This window comes from Coregonus lavaretus (assembly GCF_964263955.1).
Source record: "Coregonus lavaretus genome assembly, chromosome: 28".
Classification (NCBI taxonomy): domain Eukaryota; kingdom Metazoa; phylum Chordata; class Actinopteri; order Salmoniformes; family Salmonidae; genus Coregonus; species Coregonus lavaretus.
Genome location: NC_140015.1, coordinates 39,862,224 through 39,889,751, shown reverse-complemented (window position 1 = coordinate 39,889,751; position 27,528 = coordinate 39,862,224). Strand labels below are relative to the sequence as shown.

The following is a 27,528-nucleotide window of genomic DNA, read 5'->3' as shown; positions in this document are numbered from 1 at the left end:
TTTTTCTTTTCTTCTCGCCCCCCGTGGGAAACGAACCCACATCCCTGTCAATGCGCTAACGACACGACCCCCCCCCCCCCCCCCCCTCCACCCCCACAGCTAGGGGAAACACTGAATATATTGGATAGATAATGTAATATGGTAGTAGGTAGTCCCAGTACTAGTACTACTGGTAGTAGCTCCACCATATTGCTTCCTCCTATACTTTCTCCACAAGTCGGGAGTAGATGTTAGGGTCTAGGGGTTGATGTGGGACTGAATTAAAGCAGCTGTAACACATGGATGGGCTCTAAACCCTGGAATACTAAACACTGGTAATATATATATATATATATGGAGTTTGATCCGGCTGTTCTCCTGTAAATTATACAAACAAAACCCACTTCAATCAGACAATATTTCCAAGACATCCCTTTTATCTGGGTGGGTTGGTTGGTTGGTTGGTGTGAAGGATTTGGACAGAACACCTAGCCATTCTGATGGTCAGCTAGCGGCAGTTGGTTAGAAGGGTCGGTAGTTCCAGAAACTAGAGAAGACTGAAATCTAGGAGGAAGAGGAAGAAAATCTAGTTTATTGTGTCATGGTAAGCCAATCTAATAAAGGCTTTATAATATAGGTTACAAAAGAAGTGCCTTGTCTTTGTGTAGTTTTTACTGTAAAGCCACAACTTCTCTGGTTCTCAGTCGATTTAGACCCTTGTTTCCAATGAACACATTTTCATACCATTTATATGTTTTTTAACAGAAGCAAAAACAGCACTCCCTAGCTTCTCTTTTCTTAGTCTGACATTTCTTTTAGTTAAAGACACACTTGAACAAAGTGAATCATCTACTTCATACCAACTGGCCCAGCCTGACTCTCTGCCAATACTGCAGTAACTCATTCACTGGAGTATATTCTGTGGACCAATGGAGCTCTCCTGCTGCAGCAGACGTCACCCACCTTGTCCTTGAGCTGCTGACAGAGCTGCAGTGAGATGGTGAAGAAGAGCAGTGTGTTGTTGAGCCAGGGGACAACACACTCCACCTTGTGAACCTGGCTCACCTCAAACTTAGCATTGTTCAGCTCACTGGGGGAGACCGCAGGGAAAGAGTTCAAAAAGAAAAAAAAGGTTGGACATATTGGAATGTGTTAAAAAAAAAAGTTGGAAACTTGTGAGAGGCTGTGTGTGTGAAATTATTCAGAAATGGGAGGACCCGGGGTAGACCCAACAAGCATCATTTACTATGTTGCTGACTAGTGACAAAAATATATTTTTTAACAGTAGTTGGTATTGTTACAGGGACACACTAATAACTTAAAATCAACAAGATATGAATGGACATGAAAAGATCCTCTCTGTATTGACCACAGACAGCACCCTCTAAAGGGTTACTGACATGATGTGAACGGTTATAAAACAGAACTTACAACACGGCTCCAGGGTTGTGTAACACAGAGCTTCCAGATGGCCTGAAGTTCTGTTGAAACACCAGAGGTACACAAACTGATGCATCTTCACAATACCACATGTGGTTACAGAACTAACAGGTGTGATCTTGTTGTGAATGTTGTCTCAGGGCTGGATTCACTGAGTGACAGAACTAACGTACAGGTGTGATCTTGTTGTGAATGTTGTCTCAGGGCTGGATTCACTGAGTGACAGAACTAACGTACAGGTGTGATCTTGATGTGAATGTTGTCTCAGGGCTGGATTCACTGAGTGACAGAACTAACGTACAGGTGTGATCTTGTTGTGAATGTTGTCTCAGGGCTGGATTCACTGAGTGACAGAACTAACGTACAGGTGTGATCTTGTTGTGAATGTTGTCTCAGGGCTGGATTCACTGAGTGACAGAACTAACGTACAGGTGTGATCTTGTTGTGAATGTTGCCTCAGGGCTGGATTCACTGAGTGACAGAACTAACGTACAGGTGTGATCTTGTTGTGAATGTTGTCTCAGGGCTGGATTCACTGAGTGACAGAACTAACGTACAGGTGTGATCTTGTTGTGAATGTTGTCTCAGGGCTGGGTTGGATCCGCAGAGTGTATCTGCATGACAGTGTGAATGTGAGTACCTTGGTGGTGTTGGGCTGCATTGGGTGCAGCTGGTAGACGGTCAGGCACAGCTTACTCAGGTTGATATAGAAGTTCACCATCACATCACTGGGCATCGGAGGAGTGAACATCTTCTGGAGAAGGAGAGAGAGAGAGAGAGTCATTGTGATGTAAAATGCATACAGTAGACGGTGAGACCAGTTTCTCTGCTATGACCTATAACCTATGATATGTGACCTATGGCAGACTCACTGTGAGGCCGCTGGTGGCCAGCTCCGGCAGGGTCATGGCTGCTGGTGTGGTGAGGCGGTTACGAGCCCTGGTAAGCTGCAGCATCACCGCGTCCATCAGCTACAACAACAACAACTACATCATCATCATCATCATCACTACAGTGATCAACTACAACATCATCATCATCATCATCATCACTACAGTGATCAACTACAACAACATCATCACTACAGTGATCAACTACAACAACATCATCATCATCACTACAGTGATCAACTACAACATCATCATCATCACTACAGTGATCAACTACAACAACAATCATAATCATCACTACTACAGTGATCAGCTACAACAACAGAAAAAACTATGAGCTTGGAAATAGACTAAAGGATATGGATGGCACTCTTGGATGGCAAAGTTGTACTAGGTAATGAAAAGGTACACGGTGTACGGGCACAGCACCAACACCCCTTGAAAAATGATGTGTAGTGTAATGATGTGTAGTGTAATGATGTGTAGCGTATTCTAATTATGTGTAGCGTAGTCTAATGATGTGTAGCGTAGTCTAATGATGTGTAGCGTAGTCTAATGATGTGTAGTGTAGACAAATGATGTGTAGTGTAGTGATGTGTAGTGTAATGATGTGTAGCGTAGTCTAATGATGTGTAGCGTAGTCTAATGATGTGTAGCGTAGTCTAATGATGTGTAGCGTAGTCTAATGATGTGTAGTGTAGACAAATGATGTGTAGTGTAGTGATGTGTAGTGTAATGATGTGTAGCGTAGTCTAATGATGTGTAGTGTAGACTAATGATGTGTAGCGTAGTCTAATGATGTGTAGCGTAGTGTAATGATGTGTAGTGTAATGATGTGTAGTGTAATGATGTGTAGTGTAGTGATGTGTAGTGTAATGATGTGTAGTGTAATGATGTGTAGTGTAGTGATGTGTAGTCTAATGATGTGTAGTGTAATGATGTGTAGTGTAATGATGTGTAGTGTAATGATGTAAAATGTAGTCTTAACAGAGGAAAGACACTTCCCAGTTAGCTCTGCTATGACACAAAAATCAGTTTATTTCTGACATGAGTTCCCTGGTGGAAACTAACCTCATTACCCTCAGCTCCAGTCTTAAAGTGGTAGCTGTGTGTATGAGTGTGTTCCTACCTTGTTGACCTCAGCCCCAGTCTTAAAGTGGTAGCTGTGTGTATGAGTGTGTTCCTACCTTGTTGACCTCAGCTCCAGTCTTAAAGTGGTAGCTGTGTGTATGAGTGTGTTCCTACCTTGTTGACCTCAGCCCCAGTCTTAAAGTGGTAGCTGTGTGTATGAGTGTGTTCCTACCTTGTTGACCTCAGCTCCAGTCTTAAAGTGGTAACTCTCATCTCTACTACTCAGCAGCTGCAGAGCCTGATTGACATGGTTCCTAGCATCCTGGATCTGAGGGAGGGAGGGGACAGAGTCAGTATTATTAGATCAGAGGGAGGGAGGGGACAGAGTCGGTACTATTAGATCAGAGGGAGGGAGGGGACAGAGTCAGTATTATTAGATCAGAGGGAGGGAGGGGACAGAGTCAGTATTATTAGATCTGAGGGAGGGAGGGGACAGAGTCGGTATTATTAGATCAGAGGGAGGGAGGGGACAGAGTCAGTATTATTAGATCTGAGGGAGGGAGGGGACAGAGTCAGTATTATTAGATCAGAGGGAGGGAGGGGACAGAGTCAGTATTATTAGATCTGAGGGAGGGAGGGGACAGAGTCAGTATTATTAGATCTGAGGGAGGGAGGGGACAGAGTCAGTATTATTAGATCAGAGGGAGGGAGGGAGGGGACAGAGTCAGTATTATTAGATCTGAGGGAGGGAGGGGACAGAGTCAGTATTATTAGATCTGAGGGAGGGGACAGAGTCAGTATTATTAGATCTGAGGGAGGGAGGGGACAGAGTCAGTATTATTAGATCAGAGGGAGGGGACAGAGTCAGTATTATTAGATCTGAGGGAGGGAGGGGACAGAGTCAGTATTATTAGATCAGAGGGAGGGAGGGGACAGAGTCAGTATTATTAGATGAGAGGGAGGGAGGGGACAGAGTCAGTATTATTAGATCTGAGGGAGGGAGGGGACAGAGTCAGTATTATTAGATGAGAGGGAGGGAGGGGACAGAGTCAGTATTATTAGATCTGAGGGAGGGAGGGGACAGAGTCAGTATTATTAGATCAGAGGGAGGGAGGGGACAGAGTCGGTATTATTAGATGAGAGGGAGGGAGGGGACAGAGTCAGTATTATTAAATCGGAGGGAGGGAGGGGACAGAGTCAGTATTATTAGATCAGAGGGAGGGAGGGGACAGAGTCAGTATTATTAGATCTGAGGGAGGGGACAGAGTCAGTATTATTAGATCTGAGGGAGGGAGGGGACAGAGTCAGTATTATTAGATCTGAGGGAGGGAGGGGACAGAGTCAGTATTATTAGATCTGAGGGAGGGAGGGGACAGAGTCAGTATTATTAGATCTGAGGGAGGGAGGGGACAGAGTCAGTATTATTAGATCAGAGGGAGGGAGGGGACAGAGTCAGTATTATTAGATGAGAGGGAGGGAGGGGACAGAGTCAGTATTATTAGATCTGAGGGAGGGAGGGGACAGAGTCAGTATTATTAGATCAGAGGGAGGGAGGGGACAGAGTCAGTATTATTAGATCTGAGGGAGGGAGGGGACAGAGTCAGTATTATTAGATCTGAGGGAGGGAGGGGATAGAGTCAGTATTATTAGATCTGAGGGAGGGGACAGAGTCAGTATTATTAGATCTGAGGGAGGGAGGGGACAGAGTCAGTATTATTAGATCTGAGGGAGGGGACAGAGTCAGTATTATTAGATCTGAGGGAGGGGACAGAGTCAGTATTATTAGATCTGAGGGAGGGAGGGGACAGAGTCAGTATTATTAGATCAGAGGGAGGGAGGGGACAGAGTCAGTATTATTAGATCTGAGGGAGGGAGGGGACAGAGTCAGTATTATTAGATCTGAGGGAGGGAGGGGACAGAGTCAGTATTATTAGATCAGAGGGAGGGAGGGGACAGAGTCAGTATTATTAGATCAGAGGGAGGGAGGGGACAGAGTCAGTATTATTAGATGAGAGGGAGGGAGGGGACAGAGTCAGTATTATTAGATCTGAGGGAGGGAGGGGACAGAGTCAGTATTATTAGATCAGAGGGAGGGAGGGGACAGAGTCAGTATTATTAGATCAGAGGGAGGGAGGGGACAGAGTCAGTATTATTAGATCTGAGGGAGGGAGGGGACAGAGTCAGTATTATTAGATCTGAGGGAGGGAGGGGATAGAGTCAGTATTATTAGATCTGAGGGAGGGAGGGGATAGAGTCAGTATTATTAGATCTGAGGGAGGGAGGGAGGGGACAGAGTCAGTATTATTAGATCTGAGGGAGGGAGGGGACAGAGTCAGTATTATTAGATCTGAGGGAGGGAGGGGATAGAGTCAGTATTATTAGATCTGAGGGAGGGAGGGGACAGAGTCAGTATTATTAGATCTGAGGGAGGGAGGGGACAGAGTCAGTATTATTAGATCTGAGGGAGGGAGGGGACAGAGTCAGTATTATTAGATCAGAGGGAGGGAGGGGACAGAGTCAGTATTATTAGATCGGAGGGAGGGAGGGGACAGAGTCAGTATTATTAGATCTGAGGGAGGGAGGGGATAGAGTCAGTATTATTAGATCTGAGGGAGGGAGGGAGGGGACAGAGTCAGTATTATTAGATCTGAGGGAGGGAGGGGACAGAGTCAGTATTATTAGATGAGAGGGGACAGAGTCAGTATTATTAGATCTGAGGGAGGGGACAGAGTCAGTATTATTAGATCTGAGGGAGGGAGGGGACAGAGTCAGTATTATTAGATCTGAGGGAGGGAGGGAGGGGACAGAGTCAGTATTATTAGATCTGAGGGAGGGAGGGGACAGAGTCAGTATTATTAGATCTGAGGGAGGGAGGGGACAGAGTCAGTATTATTAGATCTGAGGGAGGGAGGGAGGGGACAGAGTCAGTATTATTAGATCTGAGGGAGGGAGGGGACAGAGTCAGTATTATTAGATCTGAGGGAGGGAGGGAGGGGACAGAGTCAGTATTATTAGATCTGAGGGAGGGAGGGAGGGGACATAGTCAGTATTATTAGATCTGAGGGAGGGAGGGGACAGAGTCAGTATTATTAGATGAGAGGGGACAGAGTCAGTATTATTAGATCTGAGGGAGGGGACAGAGTCAGTATTATTAGATCTGAGGGAGGGAGGGGACAGAGTCAGTACTATTAGATCGGAGGGAGGGAGGGGACAGAGTCAGTATTATTAGATCTGAGGGAGGGAGGGGACAGAGTCAGTATTATTAGATCGGAGGGAGGGAGGGGACAGAGTCAGTATTATTAGATCTGAGGGAGGGAGGGGACAGAGTCAGTATTATTAGATCTGAGGGAGGGAGGGGACAGAGTCAGTATTATTAGATCTGAGGGAGGGAGGGGACAGAGTCAGTATTATTAGATGAGAGGGGACAGAGTCAGTATTATTAGATCAGAGGGGACAGAGTCAGTATTATTAGATCTGAGGGGACAGAGTCAGTATTATTAGATCTGAGGGAGGGGACAGAGTCAGTATTATTAGATCGGAGGGAGGGGACAGAGTCAGTATTATTAGATGAGAGGGAGGGAGGGGACAGAGTCAGTATTATTAGATCGGAGGGAGGGAGGGGACAGAGTCAGTATTATTAGATCTGAGGGAGGGAGGGGACAGAGTCAGTATTATTAGATCTGAGGGAGGGAGGGAGGGGACAGAGTCAGTATTATTAGATCAGAGGGAGGGAGGGGACAGAGTCAGTATTATTAGATCGGAGGGAGGGAGGGGACAGAGTCAGTATTATTAGATCAGAGGGAGGGAGGGGACAGAGTCAGTATTATTAGATCTGAGGGAGGGAGGGGACAGAGTCAGTACTATTAGATCAGAGGGAGGGAGGGGACAGAGTCAGTACTATTAGATCAGAGGGAGGGAGGGAGGGGACAGAGTCAGTATTATTAGATCTGAGGGAGGGAGGGGACAGAGTCAGTATTATTAGATCTGAGGGAGGGAGGGGACAGAGTCAGTATTATTAGATCAGAGGGAGGGAGGGGACAGAGTCAGTATTATTAGATCTGAGGGAGGGAGGGGACAGAGTCAGTATTATTAGATGAGAGGGAGGGAGGGGACAGAGTCAGTATTATTAGATCTGAGGGAGGGAGGGGACAGAGTCAGTATTATTAGATCAGAGGGAGGGAGGGGACAGAGTCAGTATTATTAGATCAGAGGGAGGGAGGGGACAGAGTCAGTATTATTAGATCAGAGGGAGGGAGGGGACAGAGTCAGTATTATTAGATCTGAGGGAGGGGACAGAGTCAGTATTATTAGATCTGAGGGAGGGAGGGGACAGAGTCAGTATTATTAGATCAGAGGGAGGGAGGGGACAGAGTCAGTATTATTAGATCAGAGGGAGGGAGGGGACAGAGTCAGTATTATTAGATCTGAGGGAGGGAGGGGACAGAGTCAGTACTATTAGATCAGAGGGAGGGGACAGAGTCAGTATTATTAGATCTGAGGGAGGGAGGGGACAGAGTCAGTATTATTAGATCAGAGGGAGGGAGGGGACAGAGTCAGTATTATTAGATCTGAGGGAGGGAGGGGATAGAGTCAGTATTATTAGATCAGAGGGAGGGAGGGGACAGAGTCAGTATTATTAGATCTGAGGGAGGGAGGGGATAGAGTCAGTATTATTAGATCTGAGGGAGGGAGGGGACAGAGTCAGTATTATTAGATCTGAGGGAGGGAGGGGACAGAGTCAGTATTATTAGATCTGAGGGAGGGAGGGGACAGAGTCAGTATTATTAGATCAGAGGGAGGGAGGGGACAGAGTCAGTATTATTAGATCAGAGGGAGGGAGGGGACAGAGTCAGTATTATTAGATCTGAGGGAGGGAGGGGACAGAGTCAGTATTATTAGATCTGAGGGAGGGAGGGGACAGAGTCAGTATTATTAGATCAGAGGGAGGGAGGGGACAGAGTCAGTATTATTAGATCAGAGGGAGGGAGGGGACAGAGTCAGTATTATTAGATCTGAGGGAGGGGACAGAGTCAGTATTATTAGATCAGAGGGAGGGAGGGGACAGAGTCAGTATTATTAGATCAGAGGGAGGGAGGGGACAGAGCAATATAACTAGTAACAGTGTAGTGTATTGATCAAATGCATATTGTTGGACAGTTACGTTAGACTTACTTTATCACAATGAACACTGTTTATCATATATCCTGATGCCTAGTCACCTGACCCCTATTCATATCTACCTCCATCACCCCGGTATCCCTGCACATTGGAAATATGCTACTGGACCTTTCTGACCCTGTTTATAGCCTTCTTACTTTCTTGTGTTCCTCTTCTTCTTCCTCGTGTGTTTTTGTTTTACCTCATGTTCTTTTTAGTACTGGGTTAATATTGATTACTGCAGTGTTAGGTTTAGAGCTTGCTTCCCCAACTGGCAGCCCGCAAGAGTGATAAATGCCAAGTAGGAATGAGGGGGATGATTAGGTGGCCATGATGGAAATGTGGCCATGGTTGGGAATTTAGCCATGACACCGGGGTGAACACCCCTACTCTTACAATAAGCGGCATGGCTTTTTGAATGTGCACAGACAGTCAGGACACCCATTTTAACGTCCCATCTGAAAGACGGCACCCTACGCAGGGCAATGTCCCCAAATGTAATCAAGGTATGATATGATTATGTTTTAGTCCAATATTATATCTGTTTAGGCTTCTTGCGGTCAATTTGCAATCAATATTTGTTTTATTATATTCTGTTTATTACCATCCGCCACACACACACACACACACACACACACACACACACCCCTACAATACCTGTTGCAATTTCCAGTGCTTATCATCCCTGAATGTGAAATGCATCACTTGGTTGCTTTTAGCAGTTTTCAGATTGATGTCCTGTGAAGACAGAGGGTGAAAATTACAGAAAGAACCTGACATTGTAACAACATGTTCTCTCTACTAAAACACATTACAGAAAGAACCTGACATTGTAACAACATGTTCTCTCTACTAAAACACATTACAGAAAGAACCTGACATTGTAACAACATGTTCTCTCTACTAAAACACATTACAGAAAGAACCTGACATTGTAACAACATGTTCTCTACTAAAACACATTACAGAAAGAACCTGACATTGTAACAACATGTTATCTACTAAAACACATTACAGAAAGAACCTGACATTGTAACATGTTCTCTCTACTAAAACACATTACATGTTGTTACAGTCAGAAAGAACCTGACATTGTAACAACATTTTATCCCTACTAAAAACACAGTCAAACACTGCTACAGGGAGGTTTCCAGAGAATAGTCTACAACCAGAGACAAGAGACACTCACAGCTTGAGTCAGTGCTTCTCCCTGTAGAGTCAGTACTCCTTTCACCTGGTCCATGCTGCAAAGACAAGACAGCAGGTCTCACAAGAACCACAATAATGACACTGTGGAAGTCCCAAATGGCACTATATCCCCTACACACTACACTACTTTTGACCTGAGTCCTATGTCATATGTCACCTTGTCATAGACTCAAATCCCGGCAGATTAGAAAACTGTTGTTGTTGATGATGATGTCTGTAAACAGAAGGTTGTGTAATGTATAAACAGGCCCTCCACTAAAACAAATGTTAGCAGGCAAAGAGTTTTCCTAGACCAACACATATACGTCCAGCCATGGACCTGACGTGCACACACACACACTAATAAATAAAACAGGTGATATGTTGGGACTTGCTTCTGAACTTTAAATAGGTGCAACAAGGCATCAAAAATAAGCCTATTTCCGTGCTCTATATGTTGAATCACATTTAGCAGAAAAAAACACCATTAGAAAATAACTTGCTTTGGTAATGCATGTTGTCTAACAAGGAATGTATAGGTTATAACATAATCCGACATGTGTTTCTAATCTGTCATGTGTGAACTATAGGTCTTCGTTAGGCTGGACTAGATGGGGTTTCTTATAGTGCACATTATATCAATGTTTTCTGTCTTACATTGTCTATTGTAGAGGATGCCTGGTTGTTCTTTAAAAGTAATTTCCTCTCAATCTTAAATAAACATGCCCCATTCAAAAAATACAGAACTAAGAACAGATATAGCCCCTGGTTCTCCTCAGACTTGACTGCCCTTGACCAGCACAAAAACATCCTGTGGCGTACTGCATTAGCATCAAATAGCCCCCGCGATATGCAACTTTTCAGGGAAGTTAGGAACCAATATACACAAGCAGTTAGGAAAGCAAAGGCTAACTTTTTCAAACAGAAATTTGCATCCTGTAGCACTAACTCCACCGATAAATCTACAATAATCGAGAATTTCAACAAGCATTTTGCTACGGCTGGCCATGCTTTCCACCTGGCTACCACTACCCCGGCCACCAGCTCTGCACCCTCCGCTGCAACTTGCCCATGCCCCCCCCGCTTCTCCTTCACACAAATCCAGACAGCTGATGTTCTGAAAGAGCTGCAAAATCTGGACCCCTACAAATCATCTGGGCTAGACAATCTGGACCCTTTCTTTCTAAAACTAGCCGCCGAAATTGTCGCAACCCCTATTACTAGCCTGTTCAACCTCTCTTCGTAACGTCTGAGATCCCCAGAGATTGGAAAGCTGCCGCGGTCATCCCCCTCTTCAAAGGGGGTGACACTCTAGATCCAAACTGTTACAGACCCATATCCATCCTGCCCTGCCTTTCAAAAGTTTTTGAAAGCCAAGTCAACAAACAGATCACAGACCATTTCGAATCCCACCGTACCTTCTCCGCTATGCAATCCGGTTTCCGAGCTGGTCATGGGTGCACTTCAGCCACGCTCAAGGTCCTAAACGATATTATAACCGCGATCGATAATAGACAGTACTGTGCAGCCGTTTTCATTGACCTGGCCAAGGCTTTCGACTCTGTCAACCACCGCATTCTTATTGGCAGACTAAATAGCCTTGGTTTCTCAAATGACTGCCTCGCCTGGTTCACCAACTACTTCTCAGATAGAGTTCAATGTGTCAAATCGGAGGGCCTGTTGTCTGGACCTATGGCAGTCTCTATGGGGGTGCCACAGGGTTCAATTCTTGGGCCGACTCTTTTCTCCGTGTATATCAATGATGTCGCTCTTGCTGCTGGTGACTCTCAGATCCACCTCTATGCAGACGACACCATTTTGTATAGGGTATTGGGGCGGCAGGTAGCTTAGTGGTTAAGAGCGTTGTGCCAGTAACCGAAAGGTCGCTGGTTCTAATCCCCGAGCCAACTAGGTGAAAAATCTGTCGATGTGCCCTTGAGCAAGGCACTTAACCCTAATTGCTCATGTAAGTCGCTCTGGATAAGAGCGTCTGCTAAATGACTAAAATGTAAAATGTAATGTAAATGTATACATCTGGCCCTTCATTGGACACTGTGTTAACAAACCTCCAAATGAGCTTCAATGCCATACAACACTCCTTCAGTAGCCTCCAACTGCTCTTAAACACTAGTAAAACTAAATGCATGCTCTTCAACCGAACACTGCTTGCACCCGCCCACCCGACTAGAATCACTACTCTCGACGGGTCTGACCTAGAGTATGTGGACAACTACAAATATCTAGGTGTCTGGTTAGACTGTAAACTCTCCTTCCAGACTCACATTAAGAATCTCCAATCCAAAGTTAAATCTAGAATCGGTTTCCTATTTCGCAACAAAGCCTCCTTCACTCATGCTGCCAAACATGCCCTCGTAAAACTGACTATCCTACCGATCCTTGACTTCGGCGATGTCATTTACAAAATAGCCTCCAACACTCTACTCAGCAAATTGGATGTAGTCTATCACAGTGCCATCCGTTTTGTCTCCAAAGCCCCATATACTACCCACCACTGTGACCTGTACGCTCTTGTTGGCTGGTCCTCACTACATATTCGTCGCCAAACCCACTGGCTCCAGGCCATCTATAAATCACTGCTAGGCAAATCCCCGCCTTATCTTAGCTCATTGGTCACCATAGCAACACCCACCCGTAGTCTGCGCTCCAGCAGGTATATCTCACTGGTCATCCCCAAAGCCAACACCTCCTTTGGCCGCCATTCCTTCCAGTTCTCTGCTGCCAATGACTGGAACCAACTGCAAAAATCTCTGAAGCTGGAGACACTTATCTCCCTCACTAACTTTAAGCATCAGTTGTCAGAGCACCTTACCGATCACTGCACCTGTACACAGCCCATCTGAAATTAGCCCGCCCAACTACCTCATCCCTATATTGTTATTTATTTTGCTCATTTGTACCCCAGTATCTCTATTTGCACATCATCTCTTGCACATCTATCATTCCAGTGTTAATACTAATTGTAATTATTTTGCACTATAGCCTATTTATTGCCTTACCTCCATAACTTGCTACATTTGCACACACTGTATATATATTTATTTTTTACTTTGTTTTACCCCATATGTAACTCTGTGTTGTTGTTTTTATCGCACTGCTTTGCTTTATCTTGGCCAGGTCGCAGTTGTAAATGAGAACTTGTTCTCAACTGGTTTACCTGGTTAAATAAAGGTGAAATGAAATAAATAAATAAAATATTGTATTGCTATGAATCAACAAACATTATGTTTTTAAAATGGCCAATAAAGTCAAACTCACTCAACAAGTCAATCACCCTAACTGATCAATTAACCAATCAATACAACTAATGAATCCCTCCAAGTCTTACGTTGAGCTGCCCAGGATGAAGTTCTCCTGTTTCAGTTGGCTCTCCAGTCCAGGGGTGGGCATGGAGAACCTCCTGGATGCCTCCTGAACACATAAACATAGTACACAATCTAGTTACATAGTACACAAATATACACTGAACAAAAATATAAAATGCAACATGTAAAGTGTTGGTCCCATGTTTCAGGAGCTGAAATAAAATATCCCAGAAATGTTCCATCCGTACATAAAGCTTATTTCTCAAATGTTGTGCACATTTGTTTACACCCCTGTTAGTGACCATTTCTCCTTTGCCAAGATAATCCATCCACCTGACAGGTGTGGCATATCAAGAAGCTGATTAAACAGCATGATCATTACACAGGTACACCTTGTGCTGGGGACAATAAATGGCGAGTCCAAAATGTGCAGTTTTGCCACACAACACAATGCCACAGATGTCTCAAGTTTTGAGGGAGCGTGCAATTGGCATACTGACTGCAGGAATGTCCACCAGAGCTGTTGCCAGAGAAGTGAATGTGCATTTCTCTACCATAAGCCACCTCCAACGTCGTTTTAGAGAATTTGGCAGTACGTCCAACCGGCCTCACAACCTCAGACCACGTGTATGGCGTTGTGTGGGCGATTGGTTTGCTGATGTCAACGAGTGCCCCATGGTGGCGGTGGGGTTATGGTATGGGCAGGTATAAGCTACGGACAACGAACACAATCGCATTTTATCGATGGCAATTTAAATGCACAAAAATACTGTGACGAGATCCTGAGGCCCATTGTGAGGCCCATTGTGTTGTAAGGTATCTGTAACCAACAGATGCATATCTGTATTCCCAGTCATGTGAAATCCATAGATTAGGGCCTAATGAATTTATTTAAATTGACTGATTTCCTCATATGAACTGTAACTCCGTAAATATCAATGAAATTGTTGCATGTTGCGTTTATATTTTTGTTCAGTATAGTTACATAGTACACAATCTAGTTACAGTATCATAAATATCTCCATCAATAATGTCTTGAGAAACTTGAGCACAAACAGCAATCAACTCAGACAACAGTACACTGAAATCAACTCAGACAACAGTACACTGAAATCAACTCAGACAACAGTACACTGAAATCAACTCAGACAACAGTACACTGAAATCAACTCAGACAACAGTACACTGAAATCAACTCAGACAACAGTACACTGAAATCAACTCAGACAACAGTACACTGAAATCAACTCAGACAACAGTACACTGAAATCAACTCAGACAACAGTACACTGAAATCAACTCAGACAACAGTACACTGAAATCAACTCAGACAACAGTACACTGAAATCAACTCAGACAACAGTACACTGAAATCAACTCAGACAACAGTACACTGAAATCAACTCAGACAACAGTACACTGAAATCAACTCAGACAACAGTACACTGAAATCAACTCAGACAACAGTACACTGAAATCAACTCAGACAACAGTACACTGAAATCAACTCAGACAACAGTACACTGAAATCAACTCAGACAACAGTACACTGAAATCAACTCAGACAACAGTACACTGAAATCAACTCAGACAACAGTACACTGAAATCAACTCAGACAACAGTACACTGAAATCAACTCAGACAACAGTACACTGAAATCAACTCAGACAACAGTACACTGAAATCAACTCAGACAACAGTACACTGAAATCAACTCAGACAACAGTACACTGAAATCAACTCAGACAACAGTACACTGAAATCAACTCAGACAACAGTACACTGAAATCAACTCAGACAACAGTACACTGAAATCAACTCAGACAACAGTACACTGAAATCAACTCAGACAACAGTACACTGAAATCAACTCAGACAACAGTACACTGAAATCAACTCAGACAACAGTACACTGAAATCAACTCAGACAACAGTACACTGAAATCAACTCAGACAACAGTACACTGAAATCAACTCAGACAACAGTACACTGAAATCAACTCAGACAACAGTACACTGAAATCAACTCAGACAACAGTACACTGAAATCAACTCAGACAACAGTACACTGAAATCAACTCAGACAACAGTACACTGAAATCAACTCAGACAACAGTACACTGAAATCAACTCAGACAACAGTACACTGAAATCAACTCAGACAACAGTACACTGAAATCAACTCAGACAACAGTACACTGAAATCAACTCAGACAACAGTACACTGAAATCAAACAATATTTGAAGAATTGAGTTACACAACAACCTTGCCAAAGTTGAAATGTCTTGGAATGCATTTGTTCTACATGGTTCATCATTAGCCAGCATAATCTATTCTTAAAGGATCATCACCTATGGCTATGGGGTCAGTGTACCACAGCTAGGTCTAATCCAATATTGACAACTCAGCAGTGTTAAGACACTCAGTGACACCATTGTCTTGTGATCGGAGCTCTTTGATCCTATGGAGTCAATACTTGGGTGTAGCCCTCAAACTCAACTCTGGACCTCGAAGACAGTTCCACTGAATTATTTCATTGTTTCCCTCTAATTAGGGACTGATTTAGACCTGGGACACCAGGTGTGTGCAATTAATTATCAGGTAGAACAGAAAACCAGCAGGCTCAGGACCTCGTAGTGTAAGAGTTGAGTACCCGTGTGTAGGTTGAGGTTGCCCCTAGACACTGATCTTGGATCAGTTTGGGACTTTCCCCCACTAATGTTAAGGTTAGGATAGGTAGAGAGGAAGCTGATCCTAGATCTGTGCCTAATATTTGCCTTGAGTATATCCTGGAGCTGCTTCAAAACAGCATGGACCTCCTCCTTCAGCAACCAGTTAAACTCCTCCTCCTGAGAGGAAGGGAGGGTGGGAGAGAGGAAGAAAGGAAGGGAGAGAGGAAGGGAGGGTGGGAGAGAGGAAGGAAGGAAGGGAGAGGAGAGGGGGAGAGAGAGGAGAGGGAGGGAGAGAGGACAAACAAGATAGTTACTGTGGTGGTCAGCAGAGATAGGGGTAGATAGACAGGATTGTTCTGTTCTAGAATGTTCACATTATCATGGTTCCAATTAGAACTCCACTGGTGTTCTTAGAATGCTGTGTTTGTGGTTCTTCCCTGAATGCAGGAATCATAGAATTAGAATGATTCACTAATTCTATGGTAGGAATGTCATCTGACAGGACGCAACACAGACGTGATGCTCTTGTGCCTGTGTACAGTATCTACATACATACCACTATCTTTAAGAGACCTGCTTCTGTATACTAGCTAGATATATAGAAAGCCCTGCATATACCTTATATCACACTGGGGAGTTCTTGGATGAAGCACACCCTTGAGGACTGAATGTGACGCTTGACACCTATGGATGTATAGGTCAAGCTGTGTACAATAGGCTAGATATAATGGGGTTGGCAGGGAAGCAGTGACCTCGCCCATCGAAGGCTGCAAATGTGACAATCATTCAATATGACTATTATGAGGACTTCGATCATACTGTATATCACGTTGTCATTGACAATCAGCAGAAAAGGTATTGCAAAGAACAGCACCAGATCTTGCAGATGCAAGGCAGCAGAGCAGTTTTATTCTCGGCACTGTCAGGCACTATGGCAGTGAGTGTACAAAACATTAAGGACGCCTTCCTAATATTGAGTCGCACAGGGATGTTGGCCCATGTTGACTCCAATGCTTCCCACAGTTGTCAGGTTGGCTGGATGTCCTTTGGGTGGTGGACCATTCTCGATACACACGATAAACTGTTGAGCGTGAAAAACCCAGCAGCTTCGCAGTTCTTGACACAAACCAGTGCGCCTGACACATACTACCATACCCCGTTCAAAGACATAAATATTTTGTCTTGCCCATTCACCCTCTGAATGGCACACATACACAATCCATGTCTCAATTGTTTCAAGGGTTAAAAAGCCTTATTTAACCTGTCTCAGTCCTCCCCTTCATCTACACTGATTGAAGTGGATTTAACAAGTGACATCAACAAGGGATCATAGCTTTCATCTGGATTGTCATGGACAGAGCAGGTGTCCTTAATGTTTTGTACACTAAGTGTATAGCTAACGTCCCTTTTTATCACGCAAGATCGCCTAAGAACATGTACACCCATAACAGTAACAATCAGTAGTTGGCTAGCAAAATAGGAAGCTTGACGTCGATGAATAACTAGCTAACCAAGGTAAACCCATTCATGTTGTTAGCTAGCTAGCTTGTCATGATCCCGACCCTTGCAGCTTTGCTTACCAAAACAGCCCTCTCGGCTTGGCTTGGACCCGACATCTTTGAGAGTTCAGATAAAGATCTTTGAGAATTGAGCATTCCCGCTGGCAGACCGGTCCACCAAGTACGTAAACTAGAAGATATTCAACCCTGTCTTCTTCTAGTGGTGTTTACGTAGCGAGACGGCTTCAAATCACACGCTCACAATTAATCTTGGCCCCGCCCCCAATCCCTTCTTTGGAAATGCGCTTCCGGGTTGCGTCACATTGAAACATTTTCCGCAGCAGGCCAAGAAAAGCAGAGTGGTTGGAGCAGGCCCCTAAGCTTTTCTCCCCTGGTTGACCTCAAAACACAGTAGAACTGTTTAATCAAGTACAAATTGCAATCTATATCAACAGAATTAGATCTGTGTTGCCTTGTGAATAATTATGATTTTCACTACTGTGTGTGTTTCATGAAAACACACATGGATTTTAAATCAGGAGAGGATTTAATAAACTGCACAAAAAAAGCCTTGTTTCACATAAATATCCCAAATCCATACAGTTTCACCGTCCCCGCCTGGCCCTGCACAAAATGGGGCCCAAGTAAGTCATTTCAACAAATCGCCGTTATAAGCAACTTTGTCTGTATAAGCCACATATTAAAACATTTTTTTTTTTACAGGAGATTAATTTAAAACCGCAAACACTAAAACAGAAAAATCTACAGTAGTATTAAGACACTAGATGTGTTTCATATGGCACCCTATTCCCGATGTAGTGTACTACTTTTGACCAGAGTACACTACGTAGGGGACATGGTGCCATTTGGGACACACTGGACGATTGACAGTCAGTAGAGGAATCTAACCAAAAGTATTTTATATTACCCTTTATTTATAAAGCAAACACCCACTCAACCAATATGGGCTATTTACAAAGTCATTTGTTTGAATGTTTCCTACTAAAAACATACTTCTTAATCTTTAAAACTATTCGGTGTTCAAACAAATTAAACCTAAAACTTAATTCACATCTTGCTTGGCAAAAGGAAAATGTATTTCCCCCCCAAAAAATAGGATGATCATTACCTTGTGAAAATGATATACAACCAAAATCAAAAACAGAGGATGTACATGTTCAATTGGGTTTTTACACGGAATTGAATAGGTTCACGTTTTTTCAAATCAAAATGAACTAAAACAAAAAGGGATAAAATCATTATTGAAAGCCATATTTACATTTTGACAGGACAATAACCCACCCCAAGCTACAGTAGGTGATGAGGTATTTTGATGGTAACTAATTCTCTTTAATGTATTTTGTCATGTGGCCTAAATTCCCCCACTGCCATTCAGGTAACCATTGCCTGTCTTCTCATGGCCCTGCCAGGTATCCCTTTTAAGGAGAACGTGAAAGGTTGTAGATTGGGCCTTGAATCTCAAGGAGCGGTTATGATTAAACAGAAATTCACATTCTGTAGTTTGACTGTTTCCTGTATGGTGATTGATCTGGTAATAAATACATCTGGTCCTCCTTAGTCTGATCCCAGATCTGTTTGTGGTCTTGGCCAACTTCCTTGCTGTACTTGTCAAGCCCAACATGTTTGATATGACAATGAGTTGGCATGGTGACACAAACAGACTGGGACCACTGCAAAGGGGAACTGTTGTGGTGCAATAACCCAAGTCATCAAGCCAACTGATCAATAGTTAAGTTAAAATACAACAGGTCGCTAAGCAGAATGTGGTTTCATAATGTGGGTCCCCATACATACATGTACAATAAAAAGTGAACAACTTGCCTGTTTTATAATGTTAGATCACTGCAATGGGTTTTAAACATGATAACCTTAAAAATGTCCCAGGATGCGTCCAAATGGCACCCTATTCCCTACATAGTGCACTACTTTTGACCAGGGTTCTGGGCAAAAGTAGCGCACTATAAAGGGAGTAGGGTGCCATTTGGGATTTCCCGCTTAGAAGAACGATAAACTCATTACTGTATTATAAGGCCTCAGAATAACCTTATTAACATAACCTTAACATGTTAGAGAACCTGCCCCCTAACACAACAAACACTGTTCAGATTCAGAGAACTACGGAAACAACTCCGGGCCAAACTGCACCAAGAAAAGTAGAATAGAGAGATCTAGAGTGTCTAAAATAAATAAATACATGTCAGAAGATTTCAAAGGGTTCCAATATTAAGGCAATGCAGTGGCATTATTCCTCTTGGTGATCGTCTAGCCTTTGCCCTCTTTTTAAAGATAATATCAACAGCTTTATACGTTTATGGAATTCTGACATTCAAAATAAAAGGACATTTTCACACATAGAATTAAATAAAACGCAAAGAAAGAACACAAGTGATAAATTAATCCATGGCCTGTACACACCTTCAAAACCCACCCGACAGCATTAAGCAAATGGGTCCCGTTCCAAATCACTACTGAACACCTTACCGTGCGTCAACAATGGGCCGCATCCCAAAATATGTTCTGAACACCCTGCAGTACTTTACCATCAGAGACTTGACCAGCACCATCGACAACAAACAGCAAAGATGTGGGGAAAAAGCAACCTTCAGTGGACCATTCTTATAACATTATTAAAAAGCTCAGTCAGTGCAATGTTCTAGGTTGGGTAGTTAGAGGCTCCTATCAGTTACAGGGAAGGAATGGTTGTTTCCCAAATTACATCCTATTTCCCTATATATTTTTTATTTATTTCTAAATTGATCCTTTGTTTAACTAGGCAAGTCAGTTAAGAACAAAATCTTATTTACAATGACGGCCTACCTCAGCCAAACCCTCCCCTAACCCGGACGACGCTGGGCCAATTGTGCGCCGCCCTATGGGACTCCTGATCACGGCCGGTTGTGATACAGCCTGGAATCGAACGCGAGTCTGTAGTGACGCCTCCAGCACTGAGACGCAGTGCCTTAGACCGCTGCGCATTACTTTTGACGAGAGCCCTACGGACCCTGATTCTACAATGACAAAATCACGCTCTGAATGTAGTTTAGACAAGTCGACAGAGTTGGGTATTCAGCTTCGTTCACGAGGAAATGGGCCCTGGTCAAAAGTTGTGCACTATATAGGAAGTAGGTTGTCATTTGGGAAGTATGCCAATATTTCTGGTGCCAGACAAAAATTATTTTACTAAAATAAAAATGGAATAAAAATGCGTAGAAGATAAGAGTGGGACCTCCCGAGTGGCGCAGCGGTCTAAGACACTGCATCGCAGTGCAAGCTGCGTTGCTACAGATGCTGGTTCGATACCCGTCTGTGTCGCAGCCGGCCGCGACCGGGAGACCCATGAGGCGACGCACAATTGACCCAGCGTCGTCCAGGGTAGGGGAGGGTTTGGCTGGCCGGGATGTCCTTGTCCCATCGTGCTGTAGCGATCGCCAGGTGTACGGTGTTTCCGCCGACACATTGGTGCGGCTGGCTTCCGGGTTAAGCGTGCAGTGTGTCAAGAAGCAGAGCGGCATGGCGGGGTTGTGTTTCGGAGGATGTGTACGGGAGTTGCAGCGATGGGACAAGACTAACTACCAATCGGATATCACAAAATTGGGGAGAAAAAAAAAGGGGGGGAAATGAATATAGATAAAATATACAAAAATAAAAGACAAGTGGTCCAGAGGAGAGGATAGGTAGAGGAGAGGATAGGTAGAGGAGAGGATAGGATAGGTAGAGGAGAGGAGAGGATCTTCAGGAGGTTTAGTGAATGTAGGCTCTGTAGACAGCCGACATGTCGTTGTCTGACTGGTCCAGTGCTTTAGCCCTCTTGTAGACCTACAGATAAAGACAAAGAGACAGACCGAGCGACATGGTTAGTACGTATCAGGAAGTAACGTTACGTTGTTGTCATAAAGTGAGACACTAAACATACAACTTTATTGTTCATGGAAACAGAAATTTGGTCAAATGAATAGAGGGGGGTTCCAAAAGAAACATCTAACTGGATTAGATAACAGGAAAGATGAGATGATGTTTACTGATCTCTTGTCTTGTAGCATGTCTGATTATTATCTGGTAAATATGAGGCTTCAATCAGTTCATTGAGGCTTCAAATCAGTTCGTTCAGTCAATTATTTACCATCCTCATGGCCCCCTCTGTGTCTGGGTACCGGGGGGGGGGGGACCAGGGGGGTTCATGTCCCCCTCAGTGTCTGCGTACCAGGAGGGTTCATGTCCCCAGAGAGTGAACAGAGAAACTGTACCAGAAGTACTGGACCCCTGACACTGTGGGCTCGACTGTAACACTGGAATGGAACCCACAGCCCACACTGAGGACTGGGCCAGGATAGGAACAGTGTTCCCACAACCCACACTGAGGACTGGGCCAGGTTAGGAACAGTGTTCCCACAACCCACACTGACGACTGGGCCAGGTTAGGAACAGTGTTCCCACAGCCCACACTGAGGACTGGGCCAGGTTAGGAACAGTGTTCCCACAGCCCACACTGAGGACTGGGCCAGGATAGGAACAGTGTTCCCACAACCCACACTGAGGACTGGGCCAGGTTAGGAACAGTGTTCCCACAGCCCACACTGAGGACTGGGCCAGGTTAGGAACAGTGTTCCCACAGCCCACACGGAGGACTAGGCCAGGTTAGGAACCGTGTTACTACAGCGAGGACTGGGCCAGGATAGGAACAGTGTTCCCACAGCCCACACTGAGGACTAGGCCAGGTTAGGAACCGTGTTACTACAGCGAGGACTGGGCCAGGATAGGAACAGTGTTCCCACAGCCCACATTGAGACTGGGCCAGGTTAGGAATAGTGTTCCCACAACGAGGACTGGGCCAGGTTAGGAACAGTGTTCCCACACTGAGGACTGGGCCAGGTTAGGAACAGTGTTCCTACAGCGAGGACTGGGCCAGGTTACGAACAGTGTTCCCACAGCCCACATTGAGACTGGGCCAGGTTAGGAACAGTGTTCCCACAGCCCACACTGAGGGCCAGGTTACGAACAGTGTTCCCACAGCCCACATTGAGACTGGGCCAGGTTAGGAACAGTGTTCCCACAGCGAGGACTGGGCCAGGTTAGGAACAGTGTTCCCATAGCGAGGACTGGGCCAGGTTAGGAACCGTGTTCCCACAGCGAGGACTGGGCCAGGTTAGGAACAGTGTTTCTCCACACTGAGGACTGGGCCAGGTTAGGAACAGTGTTCCCACAGCCCACACTGAGGACTAGGCCAGGTTAGGAAGTGTGTTCCCACAGCCCACACTGAGGACTGGGCCAGGTTAGGAACAGTGTTCCCACAGCCCACACTGAGGACTGGGCCAGGTTAGGAACAGTGTTCCCACAACCCACACTGAGGACTGGGCCAGGATAGGAACAGTGTTCCCACAGCGAGGACTGGGCCAGGATAGGAACAGTGTTCCCACAGCCCACACTGAGGACTGGGCCAGGATAGGAACAGTGTTCCCACAGCGAGGACTGGGCCAGGTTAGGAACCGTGTTCCCACAGCGAGGACTGGGCCAGGTTAAGAACAGTGTTTCTCCACACTGAGGACTGGGCCAGGTTAGGAACAGTGTTCCCACAGCCCACACTGAGGACTGGGCCAGGTTAGGAAGTGTGTTCCCACAGCCCACACTGAGGACTGGGCCAGGTTAGGAACAGTGTTCCCACAGCCCACACTGAGGACTGGGCCAGGTTAGGAACAGTGCAAGCTGCCTGTTTATTAATTCCCAAACCCCCAGACACCAGAGGAGCTGGAAGCAGCACAGGTCATTATATATCCACCTTATATGTAGAATACGTGCATCCCATTTTCTATACTGTAGGTGCTGGGCTAACAATATGGGTAATGTGTCCATGGGTATGTGGACATTTAGTCCGTTTGAAATAGCTAAGATCCACCCACAATGTAAACATTGCCATTTGAAATCTCATAGTCGGCCATTTTGTGTGTGTCAATCCAACAACGTCTTACCTCATTGGCTGCTGCAGCCATAGGGGTTGGGTGATTGGCTGTGTCACCCATGGAGATGGCTAGCCTCAGATCCTTCTGAATGTGTTTCAAATAGTAGTCTGGTTTGAAGTTGCCCTGTAGGATATCTGGAAAGTTCCGGGGGAAAGACCGTATCATCATTAGCAGTGGAGAGATGTAATAAAACAAAATGTGCCATTTTGAATAGTTTAACCATAGTCGAGGAAGGTATTACAACATGAACAGGTAACAAACAGGGGAACTTTGTAACCATCAATATTGGGGCATCTTTTCCTAAACGAGTCATGCTTTTAGGGATAACACTGGCCCCAAACCGGACACGTTGCTTGTGAGAGCGATGCAAAAATAATTGAACACATGTTAAATCAATTGAATTCACTATGCTCCGAGTTTCCAATGGGCTCTGGTCTAAAGTTGTGCACTATAAAAGGGAATACGGTGCCATTTGGGAGACATTGTCTTTTTTGCTGACTCACTCAGCAGTCTTTTTGTTTCTGACTCACTCAGCAGTCTTTTTGTTTCTGACTCACTCAGCAGTCTTTTTGTTTCTGACTCACTCAGCAGTCTTTTTGTTTCTGACTCACTCAGCAGTCTTTTTGTTTCTGACTCACTCAGCAGTCTTTTTGTTTCTGACTCACTCAGCAGTCTTTTTGTTTGACTCACTCAGCAGTCTTTTTGTTTCTGACTCACTCAGCAGTCTTTTTGTTTCTGACTCACTCAGCAGTCTTTTTGTTTCTGACTCACTCAGCAGTCTTTTTGTTTCTGACTCACTCAGCAGTCTTTTTGTTTCTGACTCACTCAGCAGTCTTTTTGTTTCTGACTCACTCAGCAGTCTTTTTGTTTCTGACTCACTCAGCAGTCTTTTTGTTTCTGACTCACTCAGCAGTCTTTTTGTTTCTGACTCACTCAGCAGTCTTTTTGTTTCTGACTCACTCAGCAGTCTTTTTGTTTCTGACTCACTCAGCAGTCTTTTTGTTTCTGACTCACTCAGCAGTCTTTTTGTTTCTGACTCACTCAGCAGTCTTTTTGTTTCTGACTCACTCAGCAGTCTTTTTGTTTCTGACTCACTCAGCAGTCTTTTTGTTTCTGACTCACTCAGCAGTCTTTTTGTTTCTGACTCACTCAGCAGTCTTTTTGTTTCTGACTCACTCAGCAGTCTTTTTGTTTCTGACTCACTCAGCAGTCTTTTTGTTTCTGACTCACTCAGCAGTCTTTTTGTTTCTGACTCACTCAGCAGTGTTTTTGTTTCTGACTCACTCAGCAGTGTTTTTGTTTCTGACTCACTCTGGCATTTTTGGTCCACGAAGGTGCTGGCCATCTGACCCTGAGACAGGATGTCCAGGAAGGTATGCTGTGATTGGCCCGTGGCCTGGGCTAGGGTCAGCCCCTCGGCGATGGTGGCCATGAAGCTTCCCTGTACCATGTTGAGGATCAGCATCATCTTCGCTGCGTTACCCGCCTCACCTGAGAACACACACACACACACACAACATGGACACGTTAGCCTGCATCACCTGAGAACACACACAACATGGACACGTTAGCCTGCTTCACCGGAGAACACACACACACACAACATGGACACATGTTAACCTGCTTCACCTGGTACCACAGTAAATTGGATAGCCCTTGGCTAAGACACTCCAGTGTGACCGGCCTAAAACTCAGACCACCTACCTAGGAAGAAGGAGGTTTTTCCTATGGCCTGGAAACAGGAGCTGCAGTCTTCGTAGACCGTCCTGTCTCCGGCGGCTAGGATGACCAGCATGCCCTCGTTAGACACCTGCTGGCTCCCTGCCACAGGAGCCTCCAGGAATCTCCCGCCCCGCGACGATATCACCTAATGGGACAGGAGCCAATCAGACAGTGGTGTGGCAGTAGAGGGGCTAATGAGAGAGCATAGGATAAGATGATTGATGATGTAACGACAGTACCCAATGGGAGAGCAATGATGGCCTAGTGACAGTGGGAAGAGCAAGCATTAGTATGTATGTGTGTGTGTGTGTACCTGTGAGAGCTCTGTGATGGTCTCTGGGTCAACGGTAGACATCTCCACGTAACATTTCCCTGGCCTGATGCCCTGGAGCACTCCACTGGGACCCAGCACCAACTGGCAGGAGGGGAGGAGAGAGGGGAGGGAAGGGAGGAGGAGAGAGAGAGAGAGAGAGAGGGGGGAGGAGGAGAGAGAGAGAGGGGGGAGGAGAGAGAGAGAGGGGGGAGGAGAGAGAGAGAGGGGGAGGAGAGAGAGAGGGGGGGAGGAGGAGAGAGAGAGAGGGGGGAGGAGAGAGAGAGAGGGGGGGGAGGAGAGAGAGAGGGGGGGAGGAGAGAGAGAGGGGGGGAGGAGAGAGAGAGAGAGGGGGGAGGAGAGAGAGAGGGGAGGAGAGAGAGAGAGGGGGGAGGAGAGAGAGGGGGGGAGGAGAGAGAGGGGAGGAGAGAGAGAGGGGGAGGAGAGAGAGAGAGAGAGAGGGGGGAGGAGAGAGAGGGGGGAGGAGAGAGAGAGGGGGGAGGAGAGAGAGAGGGGGGGGAGGAGAGAGAGAGAGGGGGGAGGAGAGAGAGAGGGGGGAGGAGAGAGAGAGAGGGAGGAGGAGAGAGAGAGAGGGAGGAGGAGAGAGAGAGAGGGGAGGAGGAGAGAGAGAGAGAGGGGGGAGGAGAGAGAGATGGGGGAGGAGAGAGAGAGATGGGGGAGGAGAGAGAGAGAGAGGGGGGAGGAGGAGAGAGAGAGAGGGGGGAGGAGGAGAGAGAGAGAGGGGGGAGGAGGAGAGAGAGAGAGAGGGGAGGAGGAGAGAGAGAGAGAGGGGGGGAGGAGGAGAGAGAGAGAGAGGGGGGGAGGAGAGAGAGAGGAGGAGAGAGAGAGAGAGGGGGGAGGAGAGAGAGAGAGGGGGGAGGAGAGAGAGAGAGGGGGGAGGAGAGAGAGAGAGGGGGGAGGAGAGAGAGAGAGGGGGGAGGAGAGAGAGAGAGGGGGGAGGAGAGAGAGAGAGGGGGGAGGAGAGAGAGAGAGGGGGGAGGAGAGAGAGAGAGGGGGGAGGAGAGAGAGAGAGAGGAGGGGAGGAGAGAGAGAGGGGGAGGAGAGAGGTATGAAGAGCAATAGGTAGTGACATAAATGAGTCACTGCAGTCGGAACAAAAAAGGCATTACAATACTTTTCACACCAAGCTTACTAACTGCAGCAACATGGTAGCCTGGGAGAAATCCAGTCTGTTTGTGCTAACATTCCACTCTTTTTTATCTGCCTGTAAATCTGGCCTGAATACACACATACAAACTTTCTCCATTGAGATTTGTGTCTGTTTCCTTAGTACTTACATCTCTGGCAGCCTTGGGGTCTGAGACGCAGGAGAAGGTGATGTCACACATGGAGACCACCTCTGCTGGGGTCCGCCCTAACCTGGCCCCCTCCTGGATGAACAGGTCACACTGCAGTAGGAAGACAGGAACAGGAACAAGACAGGACGTGAGCTCACAGGAAGTGATGTCACAACAGGAAGTAGGTCAAATTCAGAACCAAACCCAAACTTTGTTACGTTACATTATAAATAAAATGATTTATTGCATAGAATCCAATACTGTACCAAGTAACTGTGGTTTTAATAATAATAATGTTGATGGAATCACAGGAGTAAATATTCTGTATAGTATTTTCTCACATGTTGGTTGTCTTGCGGTACCTTTTCTGCTGTGCGATTCCACACTGTGACGACGTGACCCATCTTTAACAGGTTGGACACTATTCCACTACCCATAAGCCCCAGCCCTAGGAACCCTATCCTGTAAGAGGGAAAGATACCAGAGTTCACATTTTTATTCCTTTTCCTGATGGACAAAAAACACTGAGGCCAGTATTCAGAGTCGTAGAGTAGGAGCGCTGATCTAGGATCAGGCCCCGCCCCCTATCCATGTAATCTAAAAGGGAAATCTGAGCCCATATTAACACTCTTTGTAAATACAGACCCTGGTCTACTATATAGGTGCAGCCAGTGACTAACACATTGCTCCATTCTAGAACTAAAAAAAGTCCCATCCTCAAGTTACACTGCATCAGAGTTGCCTACGGGCAGTTTGGTCAAAGCCACAACGGCTTGGAAGACCATCGGGAGGAAAAACACCTGCAGGAGAGCTTATTTTATTCCATGATCTGTAATTACACGCAGAGTACAGTCTTTAAATATAGGGAAGAGATCACGGTGATAATTAAGTTCATATATATATAGATTATTACAGTATCTCCTACCGTTTGTCTGTGGGTATAATACTGCCATTGATGGCTGTACTGTCAGCAGCTTGTATAGACGTTGACCCCGTATCCTG

At 45.4% G+C, this 27,528-nt stretch overlaps 1 protein-coding gene and 1 pseudogene across 2 annotated transcripts in view; both read right to left on the bottom strand.

Moving 5' to 3' along the window:
• Positions 1-126: 126 nt before the first annotated feature.
• LOC311103809 (protein rogdi homolog) lies at positions 127-16,875 on the bottom strand (annotated as a pseudogene). Its single transcript has 11 exons — positions 16,707-16,875; positions 15,828-15,899; positions 13,072-13,154; positions 9,727-9,781; positions 9,195-9,275; positions 3,613-3,708; positions 2,292-2,390; positions 2,060-2,173; positions 1,411-1,460; positions 943-1,069; positions 127-543 (listed from the first exon to the last, which is right to left on the bottom strand). The product of its transcript is annotated as a protein rogdi homolog (transcript).
• A 1,259-nt stretch (positions 16,876-18,134) lies between these two features.
• Positions 18,135-27,528, bottom strand: part of LOC311104477 (cytokine-like nuclear factor N-PAC) — a 28,719-nt gene continuing 19,325 nt past the window's right edge. Inside the window, exons 9-16 of the mRNA XM_084146326.1 lie at positions 27,452-27,525; positions 26,889-26,988; positions 26,527-26,637; positions 25,232-25,333; positions 24,901-25,063; positions 24,508-24,687; positions 23,206-23,330; positions 18,135-21,058 (exon numbers count right to left, since the gene is read on the bottom strand). Coding sequence (XP_084002452.1) covers positions 20,984-21,058; positions 23,206-23,330; positions 24,508-24,687; positions 24,901-25,063; positions 25,232-25,333; positions 26,527-26,637; positions 26,889-26,988; positions 27,452-27,525 — 930 coding nt within the window. The 3' untranslated portion in view covers positions 18,135-20,983. The remainder of the gene's footprint in view (positions 21,059-23,205; positions 23,331-24,507; positions 24,688-24,900; positions 25,064-25,231; positions 25,334-26,526; positions 26,638-26,888; positions 26,989-27,451; positions 27,526-27,528) is intronic.